A 19,746-nucleotide genomic window follows, 5' to 3' on the forward strand; every position below is an offset into this window, starting at 1 on the left:
TCATACACAGAATTATTATTATTGTAATGGAATCCATGACTATGCCTACCCAATAAAAGGGACAGTGTAAAAAAAGACACACTTCATACACAGAATTATTATTACTGTAATGGAATCCATGACTGTACCCACCCAATAAAAGGGACAGTGTTAACAAAAGACATACTTCATACACAGAATTATTATTACTGTAATGGAATCCACGACTGTACCCACCTAATAAAAGGGTCAGTGTCATACTTAGACACCCTATACTAGGGTGTATTATATACAGAATTACTATTATGGTGATGGAATCCATGACTGTACCTACATAATAAAGGGACATTGATATATTCAGACACTTAATAGTGAGAGATTACTGTACCTAATTTGAATGAGAAAAAAATGTTGTTGATGACAATATTCATATTTTCTGAGAAAAATGCCTGGCATAATTAATGTTTAAAACAAATGCATTCCACCCTGTCAGGTATTTATAGCTGCTATGATCATAATTCTCTTTGTTCATGTGATATTTCTAGATTTTTGGCATAAGAGTCCATTGTTCATGTATATTTTATGACTTTTTTCCTTTTGATTTATTAGATTATGACAAGACATTTCAAAAACCAGTGGCATCCCGTTATGGAGAGGGATTATTCAGCCAGATATTAAGTCCTGATGGGAAGACATACAATGTAACTGCACTTTTTTCATTAAAAATGTCCAGACTTTGTTTGAAGTATATGTACAATGTATAATCATGTATGGGTATATTTCTATCCTGTTTAATATTTGCAGTTTTAATGATCTCAGGTCACATGTCACAAAAATTAAACCTTGCACAGTGGAGAAAAATAAAATTGGAAAACTGCAAAATTATTGGAATTGGAGGAGGTGGCAAAATATTAGTAAATGCAGATATTTCCCTTGGTGTGTCATACAGGTTTTAGTCTAGCTTATTAAAACCATTTGTGTCTATTCAGTGACAGATTTAATACAGCAAAATATGACATGCTTGGAAATTACAATGTACTCGAATAACTTTTCTCTTATAGTCTGAAGAGGTTCTTCAAAGGCTACCTCATATATTTAATGTAACATTTTTCATGAGGTACATGTATGGAAAGTCATTGATTTGTTTCATGTTTCATTAATGACTTTACATTAGTCTGAAAGAATGCCAGTGTCACCTTTTTGCAGGAATGAGGGCTTTACCCCATTGTTTACAGTAAAGTTTCTCTGAGTTAGTGGAGGATATTTTATCACAATAGGAAAGTGTTAATATTTTCTAATATAGAGTAAAGTAGACACCATAAAAGATGCATGCATGTCTATATAATTATCCAGTCATCTTTTTAATTTTGGATCTGAATTTAGTTCTAACATATTGTTTAAAATGTTTGACACAGTTTCAAAGGATTTTGTATATACCTGTATAATGGTAAGTAATATTTATACGTTACTATATTCTTAAAGGTTACCTGTGGTCAAGAAAAATTGAGGCAGCTTCGAGACAGGCTGTTGCAAGCCATTGCTTTGTACAAAAGACGACTAGAGTGGCTTACAACTGAAAGTCGCCGCTTATTTGGAGTCATTGAGGAGAGATCTATCACAATTATACTTGACATCAGAAACATGTCCCCACAACAGTTTGACCAGTATCGGCTAGCTTTGCAGAGAGTTCTGTATGAACAAGTGTCCCAGATAGCCAAGTTTAATTTAGTCAGGTAAGGTTGGTATTAGTGGGTGTCCATGATCTTGAATCATACTTTACATGTGACACTAATTCACTAAATCAATTAGATAATAACAACATTTGTAATACTAATTACATGTATACTAATTACATGTATACTAATTACATGTATACTAATTACATGTTTAAGTTCTTATGCTACAGTGCATCTCCACTATAATTTTGTTCATGTGAGCTACAAAAAGGGGCTTGCAATGAGGGTGATTTTGTTCATGTGAGCTACAAAAAGGGGCTTGCAATGAGGGTGATTTTAGATTGTTCTTAGTTATATTGCATGTGTGTGTGTGTGTGATTTGGATTTTTAACATAGCTTTAAAATATTCAGTCATATTGCTATGATGTTTGCAGTGTAGCAGTTTATAGTGATGTCTAGCACTGGGGCATCATGCTGCAGACATGTAGCATGATGTCCCACCCAGTCACATTATCCTGACACCAGGCTGACCAGTCCTAACACTAACCTCATAATGCTGAGCACCTAGCAAGGCAGCTGTTATTACTATATTTATAAGTCATTGGTACGACTTGGCTGGGGTTCAAACCTGTGACCTCCCACACCCAAGGTGGATGCTCTAACCATTAGGCCACCAGAGCGGTCAGGTATAAGTACAGCTGTAACTTTATTGTATCACACAAATAAACAATACACATATTATTTAATAGTTTTTAAACTATATATTAATTAGTACTCATCAGTTCGTTAACCAAAATCAACAATGATAGAACAAAAATAAAATATTGTAACTGTTAATAGAGGCAGTGCAATACAGAGCACTGGGTTTATTGTTCGACAATGCCAGTCTTTTATTATAAAGTTCTTTCATGTAGTGCAGTCGTACTTATAAGTATATAATTATGGTTCCCATTAATTTGGATAAAATTATTTTTTAATGCTATTTATTAATTCAGATTAGTTCTAGTTCTTGAAAAGACTGCCTATCAGTACATGGTTTTATTGAAATATGATTATTGGATTATATTGTATGATATGCTATGTTTCATATGTTGACATCACCTGACAGGTACCTTTTCCTATAATGTAATATGTTCCCTTGAACATTTACATTCCTGTAAGGTACCCTCAATTATAATGTAATACATTGTTATACTTCCTTTGAACATTAATATACTGTATGGTGTCATCAACTATATTTTAATACATTGCTATAATTCCCTTAAACATTAACATTACTATAAGGTACCCCTAGCTAAAAGGTAATAATTGTTACATTTCCCTTGAACATTAACCCCACTATAAAGTACCTTTACCTATAACACATTGTTACATTTCCTGTGAACATTAACGTCACTATAAAGTACCTTCACCGATAATACATTGTTACATTTCTCTTGAACATTAACGCCACTATAAAGTACCCCCAGCTAAAAGGTAATAATTGTTACATTTCCCTAAAACATTAACATTATATACGGTACCCTCAGCTAAAAGGTAATAATTGTTACATTTCCCTAAAACATTAACATTATATATGGTACCCTAAGCTAAAAGGTAATAATTGTTACATTTCCCTTGAACACTAACCCCACTATAAAGTACCTTGACCTATAATACATTGTTACATTTCCCTTGAACATTAATGCCACTATAAAGTACCTTCACCTATAATACATTGTTACATTTCCCTTGAACATTAATGCCACTATAAAGTACCCCCAGCTAAAAGGTAATAATTGTTACATTTCCCTAAAACATTAACATTATATACGGTACCCTCAGCTAAAAGGTAATAATTGTTAAATTTCCCTAAAACATTAACATTATATATGGTACCCTAAGCTAAAAGGTAATAATTGTTACATTTCCCTTGAACACTAACCCCACTATAAAGTACCTTGACCTATAATACATTGTTACATTTCCCTTGAACATTAATGCCACTATAAAGTACCTTCACCTATAATACATTGTTACATTTCCCTTGAACATTAATGCCACTATAAAGTACCCCCAGTTAAAAGGTAATAATTGTTACATTTCCCTAAAACATTAACATTATATACGGTACCCTCAGCTAAAAGGTAATAATTGTTAAATTTCCCTAAAACATTAACATTATATATGGTACCCTAAGCTAAAAGGTAATAATTGTTACATTTCCCTTGAACACTAACCCCACTATAAAGTACCTTGACCTATAATACATTGTTACATTTCCCTTGAACATTAATGCCACTATAAAGTACCTTCACCTATAATACATTGTTACATTTCCCTTGAACATTAATGCCACTATAAAGTACCCCCCAGCTAAAAGGTAATAATTGCTACATTTCCCTTAAACATTAACACCACTATAAAGTACCTTCACCTATAATACATTGTTACATTTCCCTTGAACATTATTATAAAGAAAGTTTATTGTGTTCTTATTTTCTGATCATTTAAAAAAAGAATAATTTTTAACAGTTATTATTGAAAAGCAGTAACATATAATTTTAGTACATCGATTATGTCAGAAAACCTAATTTAGAATGCTATCCACAGTTCAGATGCTGGTAAATTTATTGTATAAGTACATTAATAAACTTATAACATTTATATTGTATAACATATACAAAACTACAAGCATCCTAGACGTGGATCTGCCATATAATCTGCTGAAAGTTCAGGAGTTACAGTGTTCCCTTTAAGTCACAGGTAGAACAATTTAGCATAGACCCTGATCTGTTGGTATATTATGCGGCACCTGATCAAGATATATCATGCATTGAAAATGATGGTATATTTATATAAACAAATCAATTTCCAGAGCTGTAGATGATGTGAAGAAATATCAGGAAGAGTGTATTCCTGTGACTCATGACACAATAGAGGGTGCTGTGAAATGGTTATGGGAATTGGATCGACTCGCAGGTGTGTCCAGGACAGCATGTGTAGAGGCCCTATTGAAAGCTGTGGATGATTCTCATGTATGTTTGTTATACAAATAGTCAAATTTGTCAGTGTGTCATCAAGCACAGATTTAACTAATTAATTATTTATTATTTATTTGATGCATTTATTATTAGTTGAAATTATATCTTTTCAGTATGGAAAGAAATCAACCGTGGTTCTTTATTAATACTAGAGCTCCAGAATTGCTGAAATAGTGAATGAAATAATCTCTGAACTAAATTATGATTTTGTGATATTTAGCATTTTTTTAATTATTTTTAGCTAGTTCTGCTTGTTCTGAGTATTGAAAAAAAACAGCTGCAATTTCCACAAGCATCCAGATCATCTGACTCCAAATTATTAAAGTGCAACTACACTTTCATATTTATGCGTTATATAAGAATTACATCTTACAAACTACAGGGGGCCTTGAGTGGTCTAAGGCACTCACCATTACGGACCACTGCCATCTCACCTCTATCTGTGTGGGTTTGAGTCTCAGGTTAGGCTTCTCATGGGATGGTGGTTCTTTCCAGGGTTTTCCCAGGTTCTTCCTCCACCATTTGTACTGGCCACCATTTATAGCCTATCTTGTGCTGAAAAATGGTGTTAAACCCTACAACAGCAACAACAATAAACTACAGATTCTTGTTTGTACTTCCTAGAAGACTATACTTATACAAGCATCAAAGAATTTTATAAAGTGATAACAGTCCACACAGTATGTTAAATGTTTATGACTTTCCAATGAATTGTTCTATAAATTGTCAGAGTAGTGGCATACTGTATATACTCACTTCCAAGTCAAGTCCAGATTCAAACTGCACAGATCCAGATCAGCTGTCACATAATGCACCAGCAGATCTGGGTCTGTGCAGTTTGTTAGGAGTAATCAGTAAAATAAACAATATAGACCATGATCTGCTGGTGCATTATGGGACAACAGATCCAGGTTTATGTTGTCTGCAGTTGGACTTGACTTATAAGCAAGTACATATGGTGATTTTGAATTGTAAACAGCACAAGCTTCTAAAGAATCTGACGGGTTTTCTGGAAATGTATTCTTACTTTTGTTACAGAATGAAGCCATTTATCTGTTTACTGAGGGATCTGCAATTGATGGATGTCGGGAACTCCTGAAAGAAAAGGTGAGCATATTTTTTAAGGGAAAGATGATAAACTTTATTAGGAATAAGCCAGATCCAGGGATTGCTATTGGCATGGACTGCTGACAAGAGAGAGGTGGAATCCAATCTACTGATTGCTATTAGCACTGACTGCTGACAAGAGAGAGAGAGAGAGGGATTTCAAATCTAGTGGTTGCTATTGACACTGGTGTTTCACAAGAGAGAGAGGGATTTCAAATCTAATTATTGCTATTGGCACTGACTGCTGAGAAGAGAGAGGTAGAATCCAATCTATTGATTGTTATTGGCACTGACTGCTGACAAGAAAGAGAGAGCTATTTCTAATCTATTGGTTGCTGTTGGCACTGATCTTTCACAAGAGAGAGATGGGATATCAGATCTAGTGATCACTATTGGCACTGACTGCTGACAGCAGGGGGAGGTCTTGTTGTATACATTAGAGAAGATGTAAGTGCAGAAAGGCAACTTGACTTGGAGTCACATGAAATTCAGAGTATCTTGGTGGAAATTTCTCAAAATAATGCAGAATCATTCCTAGTTGGTTTCATTTAAAGGCCACGTTCCTCCAATTCAATTTGGAATGATAACTTTTTTAAACAAATGGAAAAAGTTCTTGCACAGGAGAAAGAAACATATATACTCAGCGATATAAATAAGGACCTTCAATACTCAAATAAGGAACAACTAGATGGAATTGATTGAATCATTAGGCCCAGTCCCGCTCTTAAATCAGCCCACAAGGGTTACAGAAAAATCAAGCACTCCTATTGATCACATTTATACCAACCAACCAGACAGTGTGGCTTGTGTTAAGGTACCAAATGTTGGTCTTAGTAATCACTATCCTACTTTTTTGACAAGAAAGGTTAAATGCAAGAGAAATAAGAAAATACACACAAAACTATCACTTATAGATTGTTCAAAATTTTTAATGAAGAACAATTTCTCAATACCTTTATAAAGTTCCATGGAATATGGTCCATAATTTGGATGACAGCTGAAGCTCTGAGGGTGTGGACTGACTTATTTATGGATGTAGTTTCTAAGCATGCACCACTGAAAGTACATCGAGTAAAGAATGAAATCCAACCTAATTGGCTTACTACTGAACTCCTAGATGCTATGAAAACACGAGACAAATTCAAGGCTATGGGAAACCATGCACAATAAAAAGTATGGAGAAATAAAATAACAAGTATGATTAAAAAAGCTAAAATTAAACACTTATTATTAATCATCGCTTGAAAAGAAAAAGTAAGTACAACACAAATTCCATTTGGAAAGTCTTCAATGAACTCACTGGAGGAACACACAAAGATCAGACAAATAAAATTCACTCACTTCTGGTAAATGACACAATAGTCACAGATGACACTGACATTGCAAATGTTTTCAATGATTTTTTCACCAACATTACCACAAAGTTAAAAGAAACAGTGATAGAAAAGAACTTTAATGAACAGAAAAAGTTCTGCAGCAGCAAAATCTCTAAGTAGGTATGTTGCTCTATCCCACCAGTATAAAAAACCTTTGTTAAAAAATGTCTCCGTGAACTTGATATCAAGAAAGCTACAGGACTTGATCAGACTGGTCCATGACTCATTAAATCTTCTGCCTCTGCTATTTCAGATAGCATAACATTCATAATCAATTTAAGTATTGCAACCTCATCTGTCCCCAAAGTATGGAGAACTGCAAAAGTAACTCCTATTCACAAATCTGGTTCTAAGGATGATGCTGATAACTAACAACCAATTTCAATACTACCAAACTTGTCAAAATTGATTGAAAAACATGTCCATGACTCATTCATGTCATATTTAACCAAACACTTGCTGTTACACCCTAATAAATCAGGCCTTAGACAGAAACATTCATGTGATACTGCCTTGATCTCCCTAACTGATAAATGGCTTCAAGCACTTGTCCAAGGTAGAATAATAGGATCTGTAATTTTGTAGATATCAGGAAAGCTTTTGACATGGTGGATCATGAAATCCTTTTGAAGAAACTGAAAAACTACCAATGTGATGAAAGCACAGTTAGATGGTTTACTTCATACTTAGGTGAGAGAACACAACATGTTTATATAAATAATGTTCTTTCTGAACCTGGAACAGTTAGATATGGAGTACCACAAGGCTCAATTCTATGTCCATTACTATTTATTTTATTTTTTAATGACCTACCACTTTTACTAAGAGACTCAATATCATCTACAGATCTCTATGCAGACGATACAACATTGTCAGACATCCAAAACACAAAGCATGAACTCGAAATTTCTTTACAGAATGCCCTAAACAAACTGGAAAACTGGTGCACATGTAATGGCATGGTGGTAAATACTGGTAAAACTGAAATATTACCTATCTCAACATGGCAAAAAGGGATAAATCTTGATAGTGATGAACTATGTCTGACATGGAAGGATAAAAATTTGCAAATGGTCTGTCATAAAGACTACTTGGTGTTCTGGTAGATAATAACCTGTCATGGACTGAACATATCAAACATATCAGTAGAAAAAGTCAATTCAAGTTTTTGGCTTCTCAGTAGGATAAGACATTTTCTACCTGAAATGTACAGAAAAGTATTTTATGACAGTTACATACAACCCTATTTAGATTACTGTAATACAGTATGGGGTAATTCAAATGATAAAAACATAGCAAAGCTGGCACATCTTCAAAAAAGAACATTTAAGCTAATATCAATCCAGACAGAAAGCAAAGAAACTTTAGCTGGTAAGTTAAAAATATTACCTATTAAAGACCGAATCTTTATGAGAAAAGCCAAATTAATGTACAGGATATCCAATAATAGTGCTCCTGAATATTTACAATCACTATTCCAGTATAGGCTACCCGGTAATACTCCCCACCTGTGATCCATATCTACCAAACAGCATAAAAATTCCCAAACCAAATAAGTAATTATTTTAAAATATTTTCAATAATCTGGAACTTTGCTCTGGAATAGTATTCCATTTGAGATTAGAATGCAGCTAAAATAAATAAATTCCTTTGTATGAGGGCCTCATGGTAGATTAGTTCTTAGCTAATTGTGTTACCCTCTTTAAATAAGGTCATTATTACAAGAGAGAGAGGGATTTCAAATCTAGTGATCACTATTGGCACTGACTGCTGACAAGAGATAGAAAGAGGGATTTCAAATCTGGTGATTGCTATTGGCACTGACTGCTGACAAGAGAAAGAGGGATTTCAAATCTAGTGATTGCTATTGGCACTGACTGCTGACAAGAGAGAGAGGGATTTCAGATCTAGTGATTGCTATTGGCACTGACTGCTGACAAGAGAGAGAGAGGTATTTCAAATCTAGTGATTGCTATTGGCACTGATGTTTTACAAGAGAGAGATTGATTTCAGATCTAGTGATTGCAGTTGTCACTGACTGCTGACAAGAGAGAGAGGGATTTCAGATCTAGTGATTGCTATTGGCACTATCTGCTGACAAGAGAGAGAGGTGGATTTCAAATCTAGTGATTGCTGTTGGCACTGACTGCTGACGAGAGAGAGAGAGGGATTTCAAATCTAGTGATTGTTATTGGCACTGACTGCTGACAAGAGATTGAGGGATTCAAATCTAGTGATTGCTATTGAAACTGATGTTTGACAAGAGAGAGAGGGATTTCAAATCTAGTGATTGCTATTGGCACTGACTGCTGACAAGAGTATATATAGGTTTGTTTAAGCTTGATGCTTTTGTTAAAAAAAGGCAAGACATTCTTATCCTTTTTCAGTTTAATTTTCTAGTATATTTGACTGTTTATAACATCACATGATCTACTAATGGCACGCAGTTTCTCTAATCTCAAATTTTACTGTGATGCAATAATGATACAGTGATTGTTGTGACACTTTACATTGTTTTCTGTGATACAATACATTGATTGTTGCAATACAATACATTGATTGTTGCAATACGATACATTGATTGTTGTGATATGATACATTAATTGTTGCTATATGATATGTTGGTTGTTGCAACACAATACATTAATTGTGTTGATACAATTCATTGATTTTTTTATATGATACTTTGATCACAGGATGATATCCAAGTATGTATTTTGTCAAAATTTCAATTATTTAATTTAAATTTAAATTCTTTCATTTATAGGTTCTGGAGTTAGAGAGGAAAGTCCCAGTGCATGTAGTATCCTTTAATTGTGAAAGCTCAGACACTGTCCGGTTTTTGAGAGAGTTTGCAGCAGTTACAGGAGGAAAGTAAGTGTGTTTTACTTTTCCTAGCATATTTCAGAACAGTTTTAATGATATGGTAATTGGACTTGGTACATCCAGCTATATTGTATGTAACTTTGTACTTGCTTTTTATTATTTTTTTCAGATGTACAAGTAATTAATGATAAAAATATTTAAAATCTACAAAGTAGTTTCTAGTTTTTGGGAGTTGTGATGAATAAAAAAATAAATAGACAGTGGAAAAATGTATGAAAAATTTCTGCTGTGTTTTATTTTTCTTTGATACATACATTTTAAATGATAAATAAACTGGCCATAAAAGTCTTGTATAATTCCATACCTTTGGTAGAAAACTACAACAAGGACAGAAAAATATATGAATCTTGAATCGAGGAGATTAGTCACATTTTGTTTTCTTTCTGTTAGGTGTGGTGAATTTTGTTATACTCTGAATAACTTTTGAATTACTGGTTGGTTACTCATTGGTTATTTTGCCTGCACACGATCAGGGAGTTAAAATAAAAGGTTGTTTCATTTTCTTATTTTTGGGATCTAAGATTTCAGAGCCTCAGCCCAACCTTTGAGTAAATATCAAGCTAGTCATATTTGTGGAACAGTTTAATGTTACATCCAAATTAATTTTTATGATCAAGCAATTATAGCATGGTTCACCTCTATAGAATAAATCAGTGACGAGATGAGACTGTGCCAGTTACAAAAGAATTTTATATTTGTACTTTTATATTTTATTTTATATATCTTTTAAAGAATTTTAATCTCTTTTAATTCCTATAATCTTTTGGCCTTTTATCTTGTAGGACTCTCTTCTTAAACATTTTCTTTATTTTTACATTTTTTGAACTGAATGTTTAGTAAGCACTATATAGTCTACTGAGCTGACTTGCCAACAAATTGTATGCATATAGACATGCCTACTTTAATATTGACCATTTCTCTTTGAAAAATTATACAGAGGATTTTTATATATTTGGTGAAAATTTCAAATTTTATATAGATTTTGAAATTGTAAATGATGTTATCTTGTAAAGAGGTGACTTCATAAGAAGTAGCATACACATTGAGAGTGCTAGACCAAAGTGTATTTGCATAAGTAGTATATAGATTGAGAATACTTGACTATAGGTTACTTGCATAAATAATATATGAACCAACCAGTCATTCAATCCAAGTATATCAAGCAAATATGATATCAAGTACACATTTAGATATCAAAGTGATAAATTGGTCCACAGGCAATTGGAATGTCTGTTATTCAAAGTTGATTAACAGCTACCATGCTTATCAAAGAGGTTAATTTATCCTTAATAGCCAGATATGTGCACAGGACATTCAAATATCAGACTAATTTTTTTTTTAATTTAATAGAAAGTTAATTCACAGATGGTGAATATTCAATGTCCTAAGTTAAACTGTTTATATATATATATATATATATATATATATATATATATATATATATATATATATATATATATATATATATCAGTGAGTAAATAATTTTTGTTTTTGCGTTCAACAGGTTCCATGTGTATGCAGTAATAATGGAAATGGACTGTTATGAGGGTCTTCCTGTAGACCCCCGTACCAATAGAGCCAACATTGTGCTGAAAAGGAAGACATTTGGTGGGGTACCTGCAGGGGCTGGGATGAGGGAGGATGTCATTCAGCTATTTGAGGAAATAGAGGAGGCCAGGAATGCTCTAGTTCCAATTGAGGCCCTCATGCAGTCAATGCCAGAACCAAAAATTGTGATAGGTATGTATATGCTGTAAAATGATATGTATATAAAAATAATAGTAAGATTAAGCAGTTGTTTTCTTGTGCAATATACTTTTATGTGTATGTCTGTGTTTACAAGTGTTGAATACCTATACAAGATTTCCCTATTCTACCTCATATGTCCTACTCAGAAGCTTTGGAAAATTTGGGACTGTTGTCAGACATTCATTCATCAAAGACAGTTGTAGACAATTCAACATACCCCCACCCCATCCCACCCCACCCCTCCACCCCATTTTTTTTTTTTTACCATGATAGAAAGTTAACTCAAATATATATTTCAATTTTGTCTTTTATTCCAGTATTGTAGTCATTATATAACTATGGAATTATGCTTAAAATCTGTCCTCAGCCTTGGTGGTGGAGTATATTGGACTCCTTGTGTCTATTCATAATTCTGTCTGACCATCCATCCATTCATCACACAATCTTGTGAACATGACTAGTCTCAGTTTTTGATTGGTTGCCATGGTAAACATTATCGGTCGATTCATTCTGGGGGTTTCCTGGGTTCTTCTTCCACCATTTATACTGGCCGCCATGTATAGCCTATCTTGTGCTGAAAAATATTGTTAAACCCTACAACAACAATGAGACACTGATTATGAAATGAAGAAATGCTAAAAGCCTGCTAGTGTATTGAAAGCTTTTTTTAAACAATATCTTCTCTGGTTTTGGTATAATATAATTTTAACTTGTAATAGACCTTAAATGTGGAGTACTATCAGCATCTGGTGAAAGATATTTCTTAGGTAGACAGGAATTGTTTTTCATGTTTTATATATATATATACACATTTGGCTCTTCTAATGAATATTCTTTGATGTACTGGTAAAATTTTTATATAATTCATTGCTTTCTGAAATTTATCTATTAACTGATCTCCTATTTTCAATGACATGCACACTTTTGGAGTCTGGAAAGTTGTCTCATATTTGAATTGGCGGTTTAACCCCAGATAGATTCCTATAGTCCAAATATGACTGAATATAACTTTTGTGAAAGATGGCCCTATATTGACAAGGAATTAAATTTGTCTGATTTTCGTAAGTAGTCGGTAAACCTTTGTTCAAGTATATTTTTAATGTGAAAAGACCATGTTAGATAGCTATCTACAAATACACAGACAATTTTATCATAATAAATTATATTAAGGTTCACATTTTCAAAATGAACTTGGAATTTGTTGCTATTTAGCCTTGCTCTTTTTTGTTCTGTTGTGACTTGTTGTGCTTCTGTTTTGTCATTGTTAATAATTAAATTAATATTAATTTGTACCATGCTTCCAGTCTGTTAAGAGGTCATAGAGGTCACAATATAAAGGTCAATGGGGGGAAAAGGTTGTATTCTGTTAAGAGGTCATAGAGGTCAGTGGGAAAAATGAATTTCCAACCCTAGAGATTAAATTGTTAACAGATAGAATGAATAACAGAGGTCTGTGCATAGGGCCCTGTGGTACACAAGAATTAGTGTTTTTGCTCACAGAAAGGTGACCATTTAAAGATACTTTCTACATACTATCAGTTATAAAGTTAAAACCAGTTTAGGGAGTTCTCATTACATGGTTTGATTTTCAGTTCTTGAAGCCAAATTTCATGGTCTGCAAGATCAAAAGCGTTATGAAAAGAATCATAATAGTGCCAACCTTTTCTCCTTATATATTAGCTATTTATCAGTTATCAATATGAGTGCAATTTCACATGAGTGATTCTTTCTTTTGTACCTCATGTCTTTTATGATGTTTTAAATACTGGTTGAAAGTTGTAAAAATGCCTTCAACTCGGTATACACACCAACGTTATTCAATGTTGAAAAAATTATATGAAACAAACCACATCACCAGGGCTGCCAAAGTTAAAGACATGTTATTTTGCTTTGGTTTTGGGTATGTATGGCAAAATCAAGATGTTGGAGATGAAAAACAATTTCTCTCACTATGTTGGGAAAGAATTAACAATTTGATATTCCAAAACTGGCAAAGTGCTATTAACAATTTACATAAATGTGTGTATTATAGCATGTATACAAACCAAATTAGAGCTGGAAAAAATACCTCTCACATGGATTATCATATTTTCTTAGGAAGTTAGTTGTTAAATTTAGATGCTTAGTGTATACGCTGAAAATAGAGACAGGTAGGCATAGCAGGATTGAGAAAAATACTAGGTATTGTGAATTATGCCGGAAAAATAATGTTTATTTGGTAGAAGATGAATTCCATTTTGTATGTGTTTGTCCAGCTCATGAGCGTTTAAGAAAGAAATACTTTAATGAAGTTTATTATCTCCATCCATCTGTAAAAATATTTGTATTCTACATGGGTCAGAGTAATCTATTAATTATAAGAGATCTTAATCTTTTCACCTCAGACAATCTTTGATAACTCAAATGAATGGTGAATAATATACTTAGGGGTATTAACGTCTTCATAATATTATGTACTGATTATGACTGCATACTCATGATGAACACCGTATCATGACACCATGGCATACATTATATTTACTTGTATTTTTTAATATGGGCCAGTGGCCTAAATTACTGAATAAAGCATTTCAAAAGCCCATCTGATTAACATGAATAAGATTATAAGTGTTCATAAAAGAATCATGTATATGTTTTTCAAGTAATTTGGAAAGACAGTGGACAGAGATGGTTCCGTGGTTATTTACATGATCTTTTGTTCCAGCTTTATGCAACAGAGTCAACTTGACAGTTTTCCATGACTGGAAAGTTATTTGTCTTAATATTTTGAGTAAACACTTTACTCTGTTTTATAGGAGGTGGTCCAGTCATATCAAGTCCAATCATTTTACAATAATCCAGTTTTTGAATATACTTCAATACAAATTCAGGACTCGTGTCCAGAATTTCAAACTTTATGTAATTAGACTGTTTTCCAGAACAAAACTGTTTGAGTTCAGGATGATTAGAGGAAACTTAAGATTTCTTGAAGCTTTTCAGAAACTCGGACAAAAGAATGATTTGATATATCTGAAATAACACTCAGACCATCAGTGTAAATGCCCTATTGATTGATAGGTAGAATTTAAGTTTCACCAAACTTAGCAAAACCTCTCTAATAGATTTAGGATTATTTCTATTTATCCATTACATTTTTTCTTATAGTGTTACGACTCTATGGTCTTAAACTAAGAAACAGAAAAGAGCAAAATCAAAAGGTTTTGTAAAATTCAACCAATAATTAATTTCCCTAGCATACAAAAGTGAAAATTTAATAAAGAACTTACAGTATTGTGAATTAAGTCCAGATGTGTGAAGTTCCAATTAAATTTCATATGTATTTATTTATATATGCTTCTCCCTTATTATAATCTAATGTGGGTTTGTGAGAAAGCTTGCCATTAACTTCCCGTGGATCAGTGGTTCTTCACGGATTTTATTGGGTTCTTTCTTCATTAGATACACTGGTTTCCATATATAGCCTTTCTTGTGCTGAAAATGGCATTAAGCGCACATTCTCTCATTTTAACACCCTTCATTATTATGCAGTTCTGGATATAACATGCTGCTGCAATGGATCCTGTGACCAGAATTAAACCATAGTACTTAAATAGGTTTACTGAATGCATTACAATTTTTTAAAAATAAAACAACATAAAGTTTTGAATTTATCTTTTAAACAGTATTATTTAAATGCACAAATATCAAGAAATAAAAACAATATATTTTTTCATATAAACTGTAATTATTATAAAAAAATGTTTCACTGACACATGTAAACAGGATCATATTATTTTTTTTAATCATTGTTTCTGTACAGTGGTTTAGTACATAAAGCATATGGCAGTTCTGGGTCCCAACTTCTGCATTATTATTATATGCTTATATATTTTATTTATTCCCCTCCATTGACACACATGAATCATGGACGTTCTAATAATTCTTGCTTTATGTCATTTTGGTACACAGCAGTTATCAGTAATGTACCCCAGCAACTCAGACATAATGAGAGAGAACTGTATGTAAATGTTTTTGTAGGCAGTATGTTATTTTCTGTTATGCTGTGCGTTGTTTTCTTGTCTGCTTGTGCTATTTTCTTACATGTTGTATGTTATTTTCAAAATAATATCCAGTTGACTTTTCATTCAAGTTTGTTTCATTGAAAAAAGAGTTGCTTTTCTGCTGGGCTGTCCGTATGAAAGTTGAGAGCCAGGAGATTCCTTGGCTAGTTTGGCTTTTGACATGGCAAATTTGATGGAATTTCTTTATTTTCACGATACCCTGATACCTTAACTACTATCTCTTTTATCAAATCCCATCATCAAGGCTTTTTTAAATGACAGTAGGCTGGTACATCCTATTACCATATTACTGCTTAAAAACTCACCCAAAATGAAGTCAACAACCATTATCCAAAATCTCGCTTGAACAACATAAAATTGAACAACAGAAATCTTTCATAACTGTATGAAATCAAATGTGTTATTGATGCAGGGAAAAATAACCTCCCTCTCAGTTTTGTTTTGCATGATGTGAGTGGTTCTCAAAAATGTGTTTTATTGCTACAGTAATAGGACATATAATATATATGTAATTCTATTAAAGTTTCAGAAAGTAATTGGCATTCTATAATGTTTATAAGAATCCTTGAATAAGTCAACAAAATTACATTTAATAAATATCTCGATATAATGAATGTGTGTGTGTGTGTGTGTGTGTGATTAAGTGCTGTATATCTTTATTGTACCCAGTATCTGATAATTGTTGTTTAAGGTTATATTAATCTAGGCTTAGTAATCAGCATTTTTATTAGATTATTTGAATGTTCTTGGCGGGGGGATAAAATTAAATAAAACAATTTAGAATTAATATTTTTCAAGGACCATATGTATCAGTAAATAATGGACACCAATATGTGAACAACATAGACCCTGATCTGCCATTACCTAATGCCCAATCATATGATGGGTATTGGTGTATGTTATTTATCTGACATTACAAGCTGAAAAAGTATGTAATTATGATAATGTCCCAGTCTGTACTTCTTGCAGTTGAGGATACATATATATGCATGTAAATTTGTCATAAATCTAGATGATATAAGCATTGCTTAGAGTTCATTCACACCTGAAGCAGTAAGATATCAATGCACATTATCAGACAGCACTTCATATTTGCTAAGAGAAGAAAGGTAAAAATCAATATCAACTGAAATATTTGACAGTGATTGTATATCTCCAGGTAATATTCTAAAGTTTTCCAACAGGTACTTTTGTTATCTAATTGCCCACTCTTTATTCCTTTTAGCCTTTGTTTACACTGTGAGTTTGCTTGCTGGGTTTTAGTCCTTTTAGGTTAACCCTTGTTTCAGTATAGGCAGATAAATCATAATTGCTAATGTCTGCTTTAAAGGGCAGTCAAGGGACATGTGACAGTGTTTCCCCTTATAAACAGGTGTTCTTTATACAGACAATCTCCAGGTTTAAAAACATCCATTCAGCCAGAAACATGCTGAAAGCTACATATGACAAATAATCAATATTAACAATATACTGTCATGATTTTGATATAAGGTTCAGTTACTTGTTTTGTTAATAGTAGGTGAGACATGGCAATCACCTTTGGTGATGGTGATGTCTTTGCCAACGGCTTGTTAAGGTTTTGGTGAAAGATGTTTCACTTACTAAACTCCATCATAGAATTATATCATGCTGGACCTATGACAATTCATTCTATGATATGTTTGGTCACCCCTTTTACTTTCTAAAGTTTTGTCATAGAAAATTTGCATTGGAGTTTTTGTTGAAGATTTTCATGGGCTTTAAAAATATGTTTCCAAAAGTCCTTGTTATACTTTGTATGAATCATTATGATGCTGAAACATTTATTCCATGATATGCTTGCATACCCCAATGACCTTGGGATCAAAGTCACAGACAACTTGTTCTAATGTTTTGATGAATTGTTTTGCTTTTCTTACATTTCCTTGATGGATTTTCTTCATGTTTGACAAGTGCCATTCAGGAAAAGGGTTTTATAGAAGGATTTTCATTAGAGTTTTGTTGAAAATTTCCTGTTTAGACACAATTCCTTTAAGGCAGGATATCCAGTGTGGTCACTATAGAAGTCATCTTGAAAATCTTGTTATTGCTACTCCACTTGATGGGCAGTCATATCTACATCAGAGATTCTCTGAAAGACTTATTATGGCATGTAGATGGTCCTTTTCATGCATTGATTGTTGGATTTTCAATTAAAGACTTAATTTTGTATTAGTATGATTTAGTTTTAAATGAAAATGTAGAGGTTAATTATGACCTCAAAATATGTCCTTTTGTATTGATAGTCATATCAACATGAGGTTTTCACATATCAACATGAGGTTTTCACATATCAACATGGGGTTTCACATGTAAACATTGGATTTTCACATATCAACACGGGGTTTCACTTAAACACCTCTTGTGATATTTAGTTGGCCCTACATTAAAATGATGGTGATCTAACTTCAAAATGGTCATGAAAAACAAACTTTAGCAGCATGCAAGAGGTCCTGTGTGAAAAATTTTATGAGGTGACCTCCAACATGGTAACCATAAAGCAATGTTTGTAATGGAGATGTGGAGGTCAAAACTAGTTTTCCTTATTTCAAACTGTAGAAGCAAGAAACATATTGCCTGAAATACATTATTTTCATTGCTGTTAATCCCAAAATATTCTCTTAATTTGTGTTTGTTTTAAAAATTCCTCCAAATTTTTCATGTATATTGTCAAATTAATACCTTTTTCCTAGATGTTTATGCTTAGATTTCCAATATTTTTACCCCAGACAGACTGCTATTGCATAAGCTGAATTACCATACCAGAATGAACTGAAACAAAGTTTTTTCTTTTCTGCCTTTCTTTAATATGTTTGCTGAGGTATGTGAACCAGTCTACATTTTTGAGCTTTTGGTCACTGATAGTGATGGATGGTTCCAGGTAATCTTCTCCAGGAGCTGGCTGATGCAGTGATTTAAAAAGACTTTTAGCGTATACTCTTAAGAGAATTAGAATAACTTTAATGAGAAAGACCCACACTTACTAAATAGGTGGTCTTGCATCTGATTGGCTGAGCTTGTTAGCCCTCTGGAAGCTGTATTTATTATCTGGTTCTGAATAAACTTGAGACTTATATCATCAAGATCTTGCATGGGTTCAATAATGAGTGAGATCCAAGCATATTACTTATGTAATCTTGCATGGGTTCAATAATGAGTGAGATCCAAGCATATTACTTATGTAATCTTGCATGGTTCAGTAATGAGTGAAATTCATGCATATCAATGATGTAATCTTGCATGCGTTTAATAATGAGTGAAATCCAAGCATATTAATCATGTAATCTTGTATGGGTTCAATAACGAGTGAGATCCATGCATGTCAACGATGTAATCTTGCATGGGTTTAATAATGAGTGAGATCCATGCATATTAATGATGTAATCTTGCATGGGTTCAATAACGAGTGAGATCCATGCATATCAATGATGTAATCTTGTATGGGTTCAATAACGAGTGAGATCCATGCATATCAATGATGTAATCTTGCATGGGTTTAATAATGAGTGAGATCCATGCATATTAATGATGTAAACGTGCATCTAATTGGTTAATCTTGTTACCACTCTGGAGGTCAGATTTCTGATCCAGTTTGAAATGAAATTTTGAGTTTGTGCTTATGTTATCAGGACAGTGTACAGTTTGATTATGAGTGAGATGCATTTGCATTAATTATTTTATCTTGAATCTGATTAGTTTAACTTGTTGCAGCTCTGGAAGCCATATCTTTTATAATGATTTTGATTAAACTTGAAATTTGGGTTTATATCATCTGGATCTTGGGGTTGATTCAATAATGAGTGAGATCCACACATATTAGTGATCTACCCTTGCATCTGATTGACTGAGCTTGTTACAACTTTTGGAAGCC

General features: G+C 33.0%; 1 protein-coding gene across 1 annotated transcript in view; it reads left to right on the plus strand.

The window, feature by feature from the left end:
- LOC149797884 (von Willebrand factor A domain-containing protein 3B-like) overlaps positions 1–19,746 on the plus strand; it is a 79,236-nt gene that overhangs the window by 9,638 nt on the left and 49,852 nt on the right. Inside the window, exons 4-9 of the mRNA XM_089962917.1 lie at positions 589–680; positions 1,462–1,712; positions 4,513–4,672; positions 5,717–5,785; positions 9,929–10,035; positions 11,552–11,787. Coding sequence (XP_089819043.1) covers positions 589–680; positions 1,462–1,712; positions 4,513–4,672; positions 5,717–5,785; positions 9,929–10,035; positions 11,552–11,787 — 915 coding nt within the window. The remainder of the gene's footprint in view (positions 1–588; positions 681–1,461; positions 1,713–4,512; positions 4,673–5,716; positions 5,786–9,928; positions 10,036–11,551; positions 11,788–19,746) is intronic.

Source organism: Sinohyriopsis cumingii, chromosome 6 (assembly GCF_028554795.1).
Source record: "Sinohyriopsis cumingii isolate HCF-2022 chromosome 6, ASM2855479v2, whole genome shotgun sequence".
NCBI classification, from domain to species: Eukaryota; Metazoa; Mollusca; class Bivalvia; order Unionida; family Unionidae; genus Sinohyriopsis; species Sinohyriopsis cumingii.